Raw genomic sequence first — 17724 nt, forward strand, 5'->3', positions numbered from 1 at the left:
AGCCACAAATAAATTGATTTATTTGGGACAAATATTTCTTTTTTTCAGTGCATGATTCAGCAAGTCAAAAGTAATGTGAATTACTATCGTGCTCAAAGTAAAGACGAATAAGTTGAAACTAAGATCAAAAAAGTTCAAAAAGTTTAAAAAAACTAAATTTAAGTCGAAAAAGTCGAGATCTTATCAAAAAATCGTCGGCAAATCGATAACTTCAAAAGAAAATAAGACGAAGCGAGCCAGAATCAAATTTTATTTTTGACCCGGGTATTGACTCCAGCTGGGGTCAATTTGACTCCAACTTTGAGAGCGGAGTCAATTTTTATAATCAAATTCTTGGATTAATTTTGAGTAAAATTTAAATTCATCCAAAATGGAGTTAAAGAGACTGTAGAAGACAAGTTCTCGAATTGTATTCGAATGTCTAAAGAGAAAGTTCCGATGATTAATCGTCTGCATAAATTATTGAATAATCAATAAAGCAATAGTGCACCTTTAATATTGTTCTCAGTCACGATTAAAAGCCAAAAGACCAATGAGCGATGCTGAGCACGTAAACACGATGAGACATAATAGACACACGCGTTCACGTCATACAACAGCAACAGAAACAGAAACAGAAACAGAAACACGAACAATACAATCATCCAATCCGACTTTACAAAGCATACTTTTAACTACTGAATACCGCGCACTTTTGTCCGTGTTCATTCGTCAGCCTTCGGTCACGTACACTCCGATCATTATACGGGTTGTACACAAAAAAAAAACTAAAATTAAACAAAAGTGAGTAATCAAGTGGAATCATGAATTTTTAAAAACCACTGCTCCCGGTTTTTTTTATTTTTTTCTACTTTTTTGTTGAAACTCATCGAAAAAGAGAGAAAATAATAATAACCAGGCTTTTGTTGTCTGAAAAATTTTTTCACGCTTTTATGAGTTTCACAATAGCTCTACACATCCCAATAGTTAAAACGTGAAATATTAGCATGTTAATAAAAAAAGTGAAACAACCAACGTTTTCATACTTTTTTTTTTTTCAAATTTAGTAAATGTTTTAATTAATATTTTTTGTTATTTTTAATTAAAAGGGGATCGATTATTTAGAACACAATAATAGAGGACGTTTAAAAAAATGTCGAAAAAAGGGAATAAAAAATATTTAAATAAAACGACGAGTTTGGGATACTCTGGAGTATTGAGCACACGAAGTACATACGTACAATTTGGAACGTAGACCGGGTCTAGAGTTGAGTTAACGGGCAACAACAGTCTGCCTGATTGCCACGGGGCCGTTGGATTTATTGACCTGTCATCGAGATCAGCCCTCGAAAACGGGGAATCCGCACTCTCCAGGTGTCAAATTTCGCAACAATATTAATAACAATAATTCCCGCCGCCGAGGATTATACTCGAGGTTTAATATATACGATATTGGGGTGCAAGTGAAATGAAAGAGAGCATAATTTCTCACTATACGGCACTTAACGGTAAGCCACATACCCGTAATTATATTTCAAAGTGGTTCATTATAACATGACACGGTTATACATCAACTGGAGTTGACCCTCGATACATTACTGTTTGTATATTCTGTGTTTTGCCCGTCAGAAATTATCGAAACATCAACACCTCGACCATTTATCAAGTGAAAAATATAAAGGTTTTGTAGACTCACCTTCTGCCTGGTGAGACGCGGCTCCTCGGCTGCTAGTTTTGCTAGTGATTGGTAGTCGCCCTGCGCTGCCCGGACTAGCCACTCGCGTGCTTTTCCATCCAATTGTTGCTATAAAAAAATAATTCACTAAAATCTGAACACTACAGCTCTAATTTCGTGATATTTTGACTACTAGGCAATCCATCTTACGACAAAATATCAGAATTTTGTTCAAAATTAGCGAGAATTTGATGAATGATTGGAAATGGCGCCCAATTGGTAATTATTTTGTTGTATACTGGCCCAATTTACCAGAAATTCAACTCATGCATTCTGAATTTTGACCATTTTGTCCATATAATGGCAGAAATTAGTATTTTGATATTTTTGAGACGATAGTTGTCAATAATTCAATTACTTTTGAATAATGGAGTCCGATTTAAGATTTTCGTTCTCGGGTGGCCCAATTCAGCCGGAATTGAATTAAAATCATGCAAACTCTAAAATTTCTACTCCATCTTACGGCAAAAAAAACAAATACTATTTCGATAACTGAGACTTAATTTCTAGATTTTCATAAATTTCGTTTCTTCTACTCAATTTTTTTATGGTTTCCATCCAATTGTTGCTATAAAAAAATAATTCACTAAAATCTGAACATTGCAGCTCTAATTTCGTGATATTTTGACTACTAGGCAATCCATCTTACGACAAAATATCAGAATTTTGTTCAAAATTAGCGAGAATTTGATGAATGATTGGAAATGGCGCCCAATTGGTAATTATTTTGTTGTATACTGGCCCAATTTACCAGAAATTCAACTCATGCATCCTGAATTTCATTAAATTTTGTCCATATAATGGCAGAAATTAGTATTTTGATATTTTTAAAACGATAATTGTCAATAATTCAATTAATTTTGAATAATGGAGTCCGATTTAAGATTTTCGTTCTCGGGTGGCCCAATTCAGCCAATATTGAATTAAAATCATGCAAACTCTGAAATTTCTACTCCATCTTACGGCAAAAAAAAATACTATTTCGATAACTGAGACTTAATTTCTAGATTTCTATAAATTTCGTTTCTTCTACACAATTTTTTTATGGTTTCCATGCAAAATTGTTGAAATAAAAAAATAATTCACTAAAATTTGAACATTCCAGCTTTACTTTCGTGATATTTTGACTACTAGGCAATCCATCTTGCGGCAAAATATCAATATTTCATTCAAAATTAGCGAGAATTTAATGAATGATTGAAAATGGCGCCCAATTGGCAATTATTTTGTTGTATACTGGCCCAATTTACCAGAAATTCAACTCATGCATCCTGAATTTCGTTAAATTTTGACCATTTTGTCCATATATCGGCAGAAATTAGTATTTTGATACTTTTGAAACGATAATTGTCAATAATTCAATTAATTTTGAATAGTGGAGTCCGATTTAAGATTTTCGTTCTCGGGTGGCCCAATTCAACCAGAATTGAATTAAAATCACGCTAACTTGAAAATTTCTACTCCATCTTACGGCAAAAAAAAATACTATTCCGATAACGGAGACTTAACTTCTAGATTTTCATAAATTTCGTTTCTTCTACTCAATTTTTTTATGGGTTCCATGCAAAATTGTTGAAATAAAAAAATACTTACAGATGCGACGGAAGCGCTGTCGTCTTCATCAGCGCCCTGTAACAAACCCACCAAAAGCCCATAAATAAATAAAATTAAAAGAGTGATGATGTAGTTGGGTTATCTACGACTTGTGCAATAAAAAACCAAAAAAAAAATAGTATAATAGTAAAGTTGAATGATGTGTGGGCGGAACGATTGGACTGGTAGGTTGATAAACGACTATTCATCCACGTTAAACTGTTTGTCGTTGGACTCAACATGAGCACAGGATTACAGAAGACTCGTGACACCGAGTTCATCGGGTTCTCTTCCTATCGAGCGTGACTTTTCACAAAACCCAATCTCTCCTCTTTCCTCCAATCTCTCCTTACCACAAAACTTCCTCGCCCTCAACTCTCCCGTCCCATCTTCCCGATCTACACATCCGCCGAGTCATCATTAAATACCATTCCTCCAATATCTTCATATCGATCGATCGGAGCATTACAACCGGGATATGACTGGCTCCGGGATGTGTAAATCGAAACACTTGTTTACTTGTACCAATCATCAGCTCGCCTAATATAAGTAATGACCGAGTAATGACTAATGATATTAATATTTTGAAAGCGATATTATAAAAAAATTCCCATTGTTGTTACGTTTTTTTTTGAGTTATAAATTATTTATCCTGTTCCCCGTCCGAAAAAGCGGAGGCCAAAATACCGACACGATACTTGAGGAAAAAAAAAAAAGGTTGAAGCTCTATCTGAAGAGGGCAACAGCAGAAAAATAAAGAGCTCTTGAGATTTAACGAACAGTTATGTATTCTCATGGCACTTGGCTAATTCCATGCACGCGTCAGACACACGAGTTTTGATGATGATGATGATGATGATGCTCGGGTACACGTTAAAAGTCAAGTATTTTTCGGGCAACAAAAAAAAATATCAGCCAAATGAATAACACACGCAAGTAGCTGATAAACGTGCGGGTACTTGATGGAGATGGAAACGTTTTAATAAGCAAGTTGTGCACGTGTCTCTAGGGAAAGACGGTGTAACTATATGTTTATGTATGTGTGAATATATATTGGGGAATATGTGTGGCTCATCTCGTTTACGTGACATACGAGAATGAGAAGCGCCCGAAACGGAGATAGAGAAGGAAAGGCGGATTTGGGATGAAACCATAACGTATTGGCGTGGAGAGGAGGATGGGGGAGTCACGCGGTGGTGAGATGGGACACGGGATGAGGCAAAACATGTTACGACACGAGCAGTCTCGAGTGCTCTCTGGAATTAGCTTTATTATAACTTGGGGACCGTCTACCCGGGATAATTGCACGTGAACCGCCGGTCGATTCAAATTATTTTTAATCAATAAATATTTTGGCTTTCACTTAGGGGAGGGTGGGGCAAAGTAGGCCCCCCTAAGATTTGGAAAGCCTCCAAAATTTTTGGACAAAGTGGGCCCCCCTAAAATTTGAGAGCAAAGTGAGCACCCTGAAATTTTTTATGAACGAGGCTCATAATAAGTCACCTTTACTTTTTTACGACTATTCATTTATTACTTATTAGCTTATTTATGGCTTACCCATTTTTGCCCACTTTGCCCCATATTGTAAAATTCGTAATTTATTATGAACACAGCTTATTCATAACATTTTCAAAGTGAAGAATTTAAAAAAAGTAAAACGAGCAATAAATTTGTCTCACACAATTTTTTAAGATGGGGGCCCACTTTGCCCCTAATTTTCGATTTTTCAATTTTAATGGACACAGCTTATCAATGTTGAATAACAAACAAGGGCCTATAAAGTAGTGTAACGAGTAAAAAAAAGTAAAGATAATCCCATTTCTAGCTTACGGGGCCCACTTTGCCCCACCCTCCCCTACTTGTGGTGTTTGCGTATGATAATTGCGGATTACGCCGAGGCCATCAAAGTAAGCTATTTTTTTTTAAAGCTAAGGAAAATTGGATCGGGAAGTGTTGACTCGGGTTATAAGAAACCGGAGATTGTGAGACAAAGGAGGAATAAAGTGTGAGGTTAAAGAAAGCGGAATTAGTTTTAGGATAGAGTAGATCGATTATACGATCTGCGGATAACGTTGCTCTGATTTATTCCCTTAATGGGCGTTCGCGCATTCATTTTCGGTCGGACGACCAGGCAATTCCGACGAGGCTTCGTAGTTGGGTTATACGTTTAGCGGTTATACGGCTCATCGCGACTACTATTCTGTTGATGACAGGAAAACTCTCGGTGGGTGATTCAGCGTTCGCCGAGGGCAACGCCTACCAACGTTATCCGCACGGTTATAATGCTATGGAGCTGATATCCCGGCTATATACTCCGCAGTAGTAACCCCCTGGAAATCTACGCGGCACTTTCATCACAAACCAGAAACCATCGTTACCGTGTCGTGCACGCACTCGAGCTTTATTAGATCGTCCGACAATTCCATACCGATTAGATTCTAACCCCAACCACAGCCCGACCCCGGCCACACTCGAGCCATCTAAATCAACCGAATATCCGAATATCCGAAAACACGGAGGAAAAAAGTTTAGATAATTTATAAAATTCCAGTTGATGTATTATCCTTGGAATAAACGCGCTCCTGCAAACAGAGTACGAACATGGAACTAAATTCGTACACTCCCGGATGACAGGAATATTCGTATGAGCCCTTGTACTACTCTATATATCCAACCGAACACCCTCCGCCATATCGTATCGTCATCACAATCGTGTCGCTATTGCCATGTAATTTACTGGATTATGCTTACTCTGCTTGTCTTCTCATTCTCGCGTGTTCACGCAATTTGCCTATCAATAACTAAATTGTACACAATGCCAAGATAAATAAATTAATATGCGCGACAATTAATGGCCGCCGGATTCGAATTAAACTCGAGCCTCTGTATCTCGAGCACTTGTGAGTGCTCTAGCGCATAAACTATTAGTTTAAGGGTTATCACCACTCAGTACTTTTTTGTAGAGAATTAAATTTGCAACAAAAAAGATCCTCACGTCGATTAACGTAAACTCAATACTTTAAGAGATAGAGTCGTTTGCAGTTTGTGCACACCTTTTGAGTCCGTGGTGTGCATCAACGCATTTGATGATTTTCAAAAGCGATTTACTTTTAAGAAATGCTCTTTAGTTTACTAAGTAAAAGCATCCTTTTTAAAGTTCATTGCTGTAAATTACGTGTACCGTTACATATTAAAGGCGGCAGTACGCCGTGATACTCAACCAGCTAATTCCAAAATGTAATCTGCGGTTACCATCTCCCTGGATTAGCATATAGATAGACCATCGACGTCATGATGACCATTTTAGTGCATCAGCGTCTTCTGACCCGGAATCGTAGCTCAGACAATACTAAATAAATTTAATTATTTTGATTGATCGAACGAGCGATTTGTTTACTCCGAAACAGATTCATTGAAAGCGTGTGCACTGAACTTTCTCAAGGGAGTTTATGGATTGCGTTTGGTCCAGGTGAGCCCAACAGACACCTCAGAAGTATCTCAGCTATAGCTATGCTGATATTAAGGCAAGACGGAAGAATATCGAGATGGAAGAGTCCGAGTCATATGGTCGCAAGGTAATTTGTGCTCACAGCAGGACTGAGCAAACACGCACGGTTGGGGGTGCTTCGAAAAATTAAATAACTCGATGACTGGTCACATTCTCCTACAAAACAGCACACTGGGTTTGTCTTATATTTATTCCGGGCATATGTATACAGATTTATGTGTGAGTATAATAATGCAGGAGAAGAAAAGTATTTACTAGTGTAGTAAGTGGATACGGTAAAAGATGTGAGTGCAGTTAACGGGCCTTGTCACACCGAATGACGTTGCCGAGACACATCTCCGTCTTGCTGCTCATCTTGCTCTTTTTCTTACTCTTAAGGACGTTCAATATATATTTATGTAGGTTGTGTGTGCATGTGTGTGGATGGTGTGGTACGAATGACGGAGAGTACGGTGAAGAATGAGCGAAGAGTGAAACGGCATCATGGATAGCTGGCATCACTGAGAATAAGTAGGAAGAGAAAGAAAAGATTTCGCCCGACGGGGATTCGGAGTCAACGGAGAAACGACCTCCCGGGGACTTATGAATACAAATAGCCGCTCACTGCGCGATTCATAGATCTCTGATAAAGAGCAAAAGAGCTCTCATATGACTTGTCCAAACCACGAGCTCCGTACGTCCACTAAAAACATTCACTTATATGCACTAGTCACTTATGACTTTGGTTTTTTTTACCTCGGCTTTTTTTATTCCCAGCAAATTACCTACCGGCCTCTCATCCTCGGCTATCAACCCGAGCAACTGGATCCACAAACACGTTTTTCGAAAAGAGATTATTGAAATCGAGTAATAATTGACAACAAATGTTTTCAACTTCTGTAAAAATGTCTAAAACACTTTGCGTGATAACAAAATAACAGAATATTTAAACTCCTTTTAATAAATATTAACTCTCGCATATCTTTAAACTAATAGGCCGAATGTCCGTCCATATCTGCTGATAGACTGTAACACCGAACCTCTTGGATAAAAAAAAAAGTACCAACTGGCCAAACTTCTCTACGGCCCTGGACTCCCGAAACCCAAAATAAACCTGAAAAATCTTTGACATTGCCAACGGAGATGAGGAATCCCAAAAAATCCAGGTGCCACACCGAGCGGCGGTCTTGCCCATTAACCCCACGTCGCGTCCTGAATAATGACCTTAATATATATATTTCTCAGACAATGATGATCCGTCCGCTCAGTTTCCTTTCCGCTCGGATCAGCAAATGTTGCCCTTAAAACCATGTGTCGTATCTAACTCAGCGATATATATTTATGTGTATATATAAGAAGTAATATATACTAATCGCCTTGCCTCGACCCCTTTCCTCTCGACTCGGCTGCGGCTGAGATTTGACATCAGATAGCACCCAGCGAGCCCCGACGCCCACTCGCCGAAAAAAAGAAATAACCAAAACCCAAGCGAGTAAAAAAAGCTAAACTCGTTTATCTATCAGTATATATGAAGAAAAATGTGGCCAGGACATTAGGCTTGCCCGAGTAGTCTCTTCTCTTCTAGCTTTTCCGCTCATCTATCATCCCACTTAGCCGCCGCCACGTTTCTCCATCCTGCATCAATGGACCGCGTTCCTCTGCACATGTTTCTCTTACAACATCTCCAACATAACGTACAGTAAAAAAATTTCCATTCCCCGGGAAAAAAAAATTACCACCGAATAACAACAGCGAAGTAAAAAACCCGAACGAGGAATAAAGTTCGTAGAGTTGATGTAGCTACTGTACTGTCTGGTAGTAGACACGCGCATAATTTAGCAAGTACGAGAAGTTGTCGAGGCTGTCGTCGACTTGGAATCACGCAAGCTGCTTCTCGCAACCCTTCAGTACTTCCCAGGCAGTAGAAGTAGTAGTAGTAGCTCTAGCTCTAGCTCTATCTCTGGTTCTAGATATGGCTGGAGCTATAAGCTGGCTCTTGGAACCTCCTCAACTTATACTCCTCCTTTGCATATACATTCTGTAAGATTACTTTGTGCGGTTTACACCCTCAGCCCTAGCGACCAAGTCCTTACTCGAACTTGAACGGCACCTTGTGTCTTGAGTGTGTGCTACAGGAGCAACATCTCTACATGCACGGTTACATCCAGCTCGGAGATGCTAGAGGCAAACTATCCAAGTTTCCTCTGGCTGGCTGGCTAATGTATGCTGAAACTATACTGAAATTTCAAAGTTTCCCGCTCCAAACTCTACGTGGGATGAGTTTTCACGGTACATACTCAACACACTGAGCAACAGCACACGACCTCTACTCTTTCCTTCACCCTCTTTGCCCCCCGCGCCGAGAAACTACATTGTAGTTCCACCAACTCTAAAGTCTAGACTGCTACTGATACTCTAGACTAAAACTCTCAACACTTCTCTTGACGTCAGACATGCGTGATCTTAATTAGCAAAACACCGCGGGCGATAATATACACAAAACCCTTTTTTATTTTTATTACCAACTACTTTTCACTAAAACCAAAATGTTTTTACTTTTTTTCGGGCTTTTAATTTAATTTATAATTTTTAGTTAAAAAAGAAAACTTGTCACCGTTTTTTAGCGCGAAATTCAAATATATTCAAATTCCCTGGTACTGGAAAAATAAAAAAATGGATCCACTGGCTCGAAAATTGGAGTCAAATTCAATGACCTGAAGTTAGCCGACGTCTAATAATTTTTTGATTATTTTCAAAACGATAAATTATGAAAAAAAAAATATTTAAAAAAATTGCACCTATAGTTTTTTAAATTTCCTACACATGCATTTTTTAGTTTTTTTTTTTTTAATTGATTTGTTGAAAAAAAAACTGAAAATTATTAATTGTCTGTTAACTTGAGGATCATCGAATTCAAGTGCTAATTAAAAATAAAAAAATTCTATTTTTTTTTCTACTCCCCTCATCACGAATCAGAATTATTCCATTAGATTGAGTAATAAAATTATCGATGAACAAGCAGACGCGCGCAGAGACTTCTAACATGAGAAAAAAAACGCTGCTGGATTAGAGTTTTTTTCTCTTTTTAATGGGATAAGTTCTTAGAAAAAATAAAAACGGCACGCGACACCAGCGGCACTCATTGAAAATGCATGAGGATAGATGACGAGAAACATTGTGCATAATAATTGTAAGCAGAGAGGCCGCGCGGGTAAAAGATTACCACAGGATTTCCGGAGAACAGCCAGGCGCCTGCCGCCTTATTCATTTATATTTATATTTTTTTAAATTTTACCGCTGCAGTGAAAATTAATTGGCTTTGTGTGTTCCGATGAAAAGACCGACGTTGATAATTTTCGACTACGAGTTGCGTCAAAAGTTTTATTTAAATTAAGAGTTTGATAACTCCTGGGAACTTAAAGCAAGATTAATTCACGTGCCGATTCCTTACTTGCCGGGGATTATTTCGTTATATATTTAAAGCGAGATAAGTATCAAACAGCTTGTCATATTAAAGGATTAGGTTTTGTGAAAGTATTAAATTAAAAATACCTTGTCAGAGCGTTTCTTAGCAGGAGTTGCTGCCCCGTTCGGACGGCCGTGGAGATCAGTTTCGCTGGCCATGCGATTGAAACGCTGCATTCGTTCCCGGACACTTGGTAACTCAGATGTTCCGAGACTTTCCGGTGGTCCCTCATCTTCCTGATGGATTCACACAAAAAAATTAACTCCCGCCTCCTTAAAATTCAATAAATTGTTTATTAAAACCGATACCTTGATGGCTTCCTGTCCATTTTTCCCCTTGTCAGCATTTATGTTTTCTTTATTCTCCAGCTTCAACTTGTCCTGACTCTTTCTTCGCGGAGGCACGGGAGGTGAAGTCATCGCTGGCGGCACATCTTCACCGACCCGCGAGTTCCGCGGATTTTCATCCTGATTCGAGTAACTCGAGGCCTCGAAATTGGAATTGTTTGGGGAACCGAAGGTTGGGTTGTTGGTGGATCCGAAACTCGGGTTGGAAGCAAAGTTCGGGTTACTGCTGACGAGGTTCAAATTTGAGGGGCTGAAATTCAAACTACTTCCGAGATTTAAATTTCCCGCGGCTGAGTGGCTCGGGGACTTGACGTAAAATTCGTCGGGAGACAAATGCACGGGGGATGAAGTGATTTCGGAACTTGACGGGCTCAGGGGAGCCGGGGGAGGAGGTCGGTAGGGAGGAGGGTCACGCAGCGGCGACGTGGGGGTTAGAAAATCGGGAGTTCCTATAGACGGGCTCGTTGGCGCGTAAGGATATGAAGGTACCAGTTCCTCAAGACCGTGTATGTACTTTTTTTTCAGTACCAAGTACTTTTCTCCCTGGAATAAAATTATTTGTCTTTATTATTAATATAAAATAATTAATTTTTTATTAAAGATATGGAACGAATTTAATTTTTTTTTCTTAATTAGTGCAATTGTTTATTTTTTGCTCCAGATTACAGCTGGATGACTTACCAGAACATTTTGCAATTTGTAAGTAAAGTAATTCACATTTTTTTAAATTAATTACTTTTAATTACACGATTTAATTAACAATTGTTCATAAATATCAAATTTTTACTGATCCCGTGACTACGACAGCAGCCATCTTTGAATTTTCAAAAAATCGATCTATCCAGACATTTTGCAACGTTCGATACATCTAGTAATTTAAAAAAAAAAAATTCCCGCCATTTTTAAATTCAAATTTTTACTAATCGATTATCTAAAATCGACAAAAAATCTTTGTCAAAAAATTTCTAAATAAAATAAAAACCCCGGAATTTTTAAATTAAATTTAAAAAAAATTCCCGCCATTTTTAAATTCAAATTTTTACTAATCGATTATCTAAAATCGACAAAAAATCTTTGTCAAAAAATTTCTAAATAAAATAAAAACCCCGGAATTTTTAAATTAAATTTAAAAAAAATTCCCGCCATTTTTAAATTCAAATTTTTACTAATCGATTATCTAAAATCGACAAAAAATCTTTGTCAAAAAATTTCTAAATAAAATAAAAACCCCGGAATTTTTAAATTAAATTTAAAAAAAAATTCCCGCCACTTTAATTCAAATTTTTACTAACCGATTATCTAAAATCGACAAAAAATCATTGTCACTAAATTTCTAAATAAAATAAAAACCCCGGAATTTTTAAATTAAATTTAAAAAAATTCCCGCCACTTTAATTCAAATTTTTACTAATCGATTATCTAAAATCGACAAAAAATCTTTGTCAATAAATTTCTAAATAAAATAAAAACCCCGGAATTTTTGAATTAAATTTAAAAAAAATTCCCGCCACTTTAATTCAAATTTTTACTAATCGATTATCTAAAATCGACATAAAATCTTTGTCACTAAACTTCTAAATAAAATGAAAACCCTGGAATTTTTAAATTAAATTAAAAAAAAATAATTTTCCCGCGGTTTTAAAATTCAAAAATAAAATCCGGCAACGTCGCGTAGCGGTCTTACGTTACGTTCAATACAAACAAGTAACCCAGCATAAAAATACAATACAACCTCATCGAGGCGCAACAAGTCGTGCCGCTCCTGTCAGATGAACGGTCACACTCTTTGAAGAAGTAACACACACACACATACACACTCAACACTCACACACACTTACCTCCTCATTTTTAATCGTCGCCAAAGTATTGACGTACTCCTTAAATTTGTTTCTCGCTTCAACTGCAACACAATATTTTTTTTTTTTAAATAACAATAATAATAAGCAGCCGTGTCACACAAATGAAATAAAATAAACATAAAATATTGAACACAACACACGTTGTAAACATGAGCAATCAGCTGAGGCCACGTACAGCGCACACATTTAACAATCGATAATAAATATATTAAATATATATCGACTCGGAAAACTTACCTCGCGTATCAGGGTCAGTTAAAAAATACTTAAAGTGTTTAACTAGATCACGATTACGAGCAGAACCCCCATTTTCGAGTAAATATTTACGTATCTCAGCTAACGACAGATCACTGGGCGTCGCCATCTTTGTCTCGACTGAGCGACGCCCGCGCCTCTAGCGCCGGGAAAATTCAAAATTTAAATCTCGGATCAGTTCGCGCGCGGTCGGTAATCAAACGCTCTGTTGTATTATGACCCAAGATATATGTATGTATATGTATAAATATATGAATATATATATTATTTATGAATATAATCTACGGCTAAAATTGATGTGTTCATTTCTCATTCGAAATTCGATCGGAGTCTAATTAAATAATTGATTGATTGATTAATTAATTAATTTATTTATTTATTGGGGGCCTTAATAATTCAAATAATGCGTCGGGTATTTAAAAAGTATTTCTAGTGGATTAGTGTTTGAATCCAAAAAGGATTTTTCTGTTTTTAAATCAACGACTCGGATTTTTTATTTATTTAAAATAATGGGAGCTTAGTTTGGGAGACAAAAAGTCCATTTATTGGAGATGAATTTTTTATTTTTATTCTGTGTTTAAATAAAGAGAGGAATAAATACAAGAAATAAAAAATAAAAGGAAGAATAAAATAAATGTAGGATTTATTGAAAGCTTTTCACCGTACACTGTACCAGCATCCGGAAAATTCGAATTTATCGTCATGTGCCGGACTGTTAACATTCGTACTTTTTAATTTTTTACTTTTTTATTTTTCCCTACTATTGTTATCATTATTTTTTACTTTTGGTCCTTGAAAAATTTTGGCGCCATTTTTTTTTTAAATTTAAAATTACGAAATTTTTTCTAGATGCTGCTGGTGATCTTGAGGATTTCAACGTCGGTCGAAATTCACCAAAAAAATGTAAGTTCTACATATTTAGTATATATGAGTACTGGAATTATCAATCCAGTATATGAATATTCGATATAAATTTTTGGAGCAGATGAATTTTAGTTAAAAATTTGAAAGTTAATTTTTTGGGAGCCGATAATTAGATTCGATTAAAAATAAAAAAAGAACAATAATAATTACTAAATATGTAGTTGATCATTTGGATTAGCTCTCGGTAAATCGTGTAGGAATGCCTTGAACCCGGTATGCAATGATCCCCCGAACATTAGCACTGGTGATGTTTTTGCCCAAGAATTCCTCAGCGACATAAAGTCTCGCGTGCACGCTTATATTTTCTTCCTTTCTCTCTCTTTATTTATTTATTTCTGCATGTCTATAGTAAAAATAAAAGACATTAAATATCTACCGCATCTATATACTCATACATATATATAAATATATGCGGCAAAAAATATCTATCCCATCTCTCTACTCAGTTCTTGCCCTGTCGACAACAATTTATCAATTTCAATCATGTGAACCCAATAAAAGCGACAAATAATACGGACGTGTCATTAAAAAAATTATTGATTCGCTAATTATGCTCGCTCACATTTACACAGTACATATGTATGTATATAAATATATATGTATGTGCATAGAGGAATCCGACAAGTTCAGTATTGTTTGTCTTTCCCACGAGGTCGCATAAAAATATAAGAAAAAAAAATAATTTTCTATTTTATTTGATCTTCGGGGTCTCGGGACATTTGTCAGCCTCTTCGCTGGCTAAATAATTCGCGTAATATGCAATTTACTCAGGTTAAGTAATTATATGTAGACGTACAATGCAAACGTGTAAGTGATTTAAGGCTTCTACGTAATGTTCAAGTGTTTAATTGCCGTTTTCAAGGTCTTTATTTTATTTTAACTCATCAACTACCCGACTAATTAATTTAATTCTTAATTCAATTATTCGGATAATTTATTATTATCCATCGCAAGTCTAAAAACAGAATAAAATTCATGTAAAATATGTATTCCAGATATTGGATTGAAGCATAAGAATATTTGTTATTTGCTGTTATTATTAAAGCACGAAATTAAATAAAAAAACATTAGAAACCATAAAAATAATAACCAATTGAGCGTCCGCGTCGAGGCCTCCGTACTTAAAATAATAAAATTACCGGGTAGCTCGGCCTCTATCCGCGTAATAAGCCACGGGGAAACCCGCGGATGTCATGTTTGTCGTATTCCACTGCTGTGCGTAAGTAAAAAACTATAACTCGCAAGCCCTATAGAGCCCGTTAGAAAATACTAGACTAGAATAGACGAGCAAAGCCGATGTATGAAGAGTAAAAATGCGGGAGAAAAGTAACGAGCAAGTAAACCGAGTAAGTACACGAGGTACGCAGGCCCAACGGGGGCAGGTATTGGCGCCACCTCCATACTAGAGACTTAGGCCTCAACTGTCTCTGTCTCTCTCTTCCTCTTTCCACGCAACCCCATCGGCACCCAGCTCTCTCGGTCTCTCTTCTCTCAGTTCTCCTACTATACGCGACTGAAACCCCCACGCACGATTAAAGACCGAGGTCTCTCTCGAATGCGCGATACTCTGGTTACTCCCTCTCACTCTACTCCGCTCCATCGGGAACCAACCGGCACTACTTGGGCTCTCTCCACCTTGGTCTGTCTCTCTTCCGCGTTCGCGGTTTACTCCATCTCACTCGATAGCCAGCTCTCTGATGCTGCTGCTGGTGCTCCTGCTATCTGCAACCGCGGTCTCTGGCTCCACTTACCCAACCTAACCCTCGGGGCAACTTCATTCCACGTTAACTGACCACCACCGTCGGCCGCCCTAGTCGTCATCGCCGTCATCCTCGCTGACGTTTACGCTGACGTTCTCCTTTTACTCCACTCGGTTCTGTTTATTTTTAACGCGCCGGCAAATAAATCGTTTGTTTAATAAATACTGAATATCAAAGGACATCAAGGTTTTTTTTTACTTGGAGACTTATAAATGGAGATTTTAATAAAAATAAATGTAATAAATCAGTGCAGTGGGTTCAGTGATTAATAAAAGTGGGAAATAAAATTTGAGTTATTAATTGCGAGTAAAATAAAGTGGACGAAAAATAATAGTAGTAGTAATAATAATAAAAAAAGACTGGGTTTCAGTGAAGGATGGACATGCAAGAGGATTGCTGGGAACACGTGGGACTCCTTCAGGACGTTTCCGGTTCGGGACAACCAACGCCGCCTGATTTAAATCCCGCGTTTCTTTGTAATCAACAACAAGTGAGTACTTTTTTATTTTTATTTTATTATTTATTTTTTTTATTTACGCGGCTGTTTGTGCTGGAGGGTGGGAAGCTCGGCCGGGATGATTTATTTTTGGAGCGAACGCGGAATTGAGAGATGGGAATTAATTTTAAGGAGTGAGACAGATTGGGTGCGTCAGACACGGCGCCAATTACGCTCGGCGACGGTTCGACGTATGCCATGTACTCGCTTTGGGACATATCGGTAACCGCTAATATTTGAGAGCGTGGAGACTGAATTATCGATTTCGTGAATCCGTTATCAGACAGCATGCCAATCGTTATTATCCATCAGTTTCCGGTTTTAATGGGATACATATGCATGTCGTTAATTTATTTTTTTTCAAATTTAATTTTTAATTGAAACAAAAAAAAATTTCTCATCCGATTTCCATAAAAAAATTCACGTGTAATTTTTCAAAATTTATTTAAAAAAAAAAAAAAACTCCAAATTGTAAAATTGAATTTTTACACTCGCGTGACGGAATAAAATCCACAATGACTCAAAAAAAAATCGCGATCTCGTTAAAACGGCAAACTAAACAATTAATCAGCTTACGTGCGCATCTAATTCTAAAATCCAAGCAGCAGATCCCCTCACTCGCACATCACAAAAAGGCCAGCGAGACTTATAATGCATCCCATAAAAGAGATAGTGAGCCAAAGGGTGAAAGTATCGGTTTAAAAAACCGGGGCGTTGGTTACGGGGCTGCCCTGTAATCATCCCTCGAAAATTATAGGCATTTAGTCGGTGGGCACAACTACACACCACACATCTTACACTCCAGACTGCACACTCGGGTTATCATGAATGAGCAGAGTGCGGAGTAGAGCCGCGGAGCGGACAGTTAACTTTAAGAATAAGAAAAGATATCGGTGGCATCATCGGCAAGCGTTAAGGGCGCGTGCAGCAAAAGCCCGTCGGCAGCTCCCTTCTCACACGCACCTGCTCCTCCTTCTCCTTCTCCCCATCCTCCAACATCTCCTCCACCCTTTTATCTCTTTTATTCCCTCTATTACTTCCTCTATACAACTCTACACTTTTATTTAAAACCCAACTCACTCTCTATTAAAGTATAAATTTATTTAAACGTTTACTTTACTCCTAACTCTGGTCGTTTATTAAAAAATTTTCTGATACCAATCAAATTATATGACCCCCATTATTAAATTTATATTTTATATATTTCTAGCCAACTTTTATTTACAAATTTATCGCGTACTTTGTTGCCCGAGTGCTCTGGCGACACACGAGTCCTCGAGTTTCGTCTTGAGACACGATTATTTAATTGATAATAATAATAAATGTCCCCTTTTGGTATAATAATAAACTGAGAGGATGTACGTACGTGTTCTTTTATCGTTTATGACGAGACAGTCACACTCGTGCACATGCGAAAAATTTAAAAACCGCAGTAATATGTACGGTGTTTATGTTGCTGGTGTACCGGCGGTTTCCTCGATCGCCCGAAAACGAAAACGAAATCGCAGGTGCAAGTGTCCTTATTTATAGACACATATATCGTTATTACGATGAATTATAGATTTTTTTTTTTTATTTATTTACTGATTTATTTGCTGTATTATTTTCGTAATTTGCCTGTTTATTTTTATGAGGGTGATTTTAATAATTTTTTTTTTTTTCGGATTATGGGCAGCGGGGAATTTATTTTGGTAATAGAGAAATTAAGGAGTTTTTTTATTATTATTGTTAATTATTTTTAAATTGATAATTTTATTTTTTAAACGGAGTGCAATTAAGGTGAATTAAAATTTTTTTATGATGTCGGTCTTGATTTTTTTTTA

At 37.1% G+C, this 17724-nt stretch overlaps 2 protein-coding genes across 2 annotated transcripts in view; one reads left to right on the forward strand and one right to left on the reverse strand.

Moving 5' to 3' along the window:
- Positions 1-12862, reverse strand: part of LOC130672817 (serine/threonine-protein kinase WNK4-like) — a 46462-nt gene extending 33600 nt beyond the window's left edge. Inside the window, exons 1-6 of the mRNA XM_057477570.1 lie at positions 12704-12862; positions 12446-12507; positions 10569-11150; positions 10347-10496; positions 3308-3343; positions 1676-1783 (exon numbers count right to left, since the gene is read on the reverse strand). Of these exons, the coding sequence (XP_057333553.1) occupies positions 1676-1783; positions 3308-3343; positions 10347-10496; positions 10569-11150; positions 12446-12507; positions 12704-12830 (1065 nt within the window). The 5' untranslated portion in view covers positions 12831-12862. The remainder of the gene's footprint in view (positions 1-1675; positions 1784-3307; positions 3344-10346; positions 10497-10568; positions 11151-12445; positions 12508-12703) is intronic.
- Positions 12863-15351: 2489 nt separating this feature from the next.
- Positions 15352-17724, forward strand: part of LOC130672907 (homeobox protein araucan-like) — a 49806-nt gene continuing 47433 nt past the window's right edge. Inside the window, exon 1 of the mRNA XM_057477686.1 lies at positions 15352-15895. Coding sequence (XP_057333669.1) covers positions 15782-15895 — 114 coding nt within the window. The 5' untranslated portion in view covers positions 15352-15781. The remainder of the gene's footprint in view (positions 15896-17724) is intronic.

The sequence above is a fragment of the Microplitis mediator genome, chromosome 8 (genome assembly GCF_029852145.1).
Source record: "Microplitis mediator isolate UGA2020A chromosome 8, iyMicMedi2.1, whole genome shotgun sequence".
In the NCBI taxonomy this organism is placed as follows: domain Eukaryota; kingdom Metazoa; phylum Arthropoda; class Insecta; order Hymenoptera; family Braconidae; genus Microplitis; species Microplitis mediator.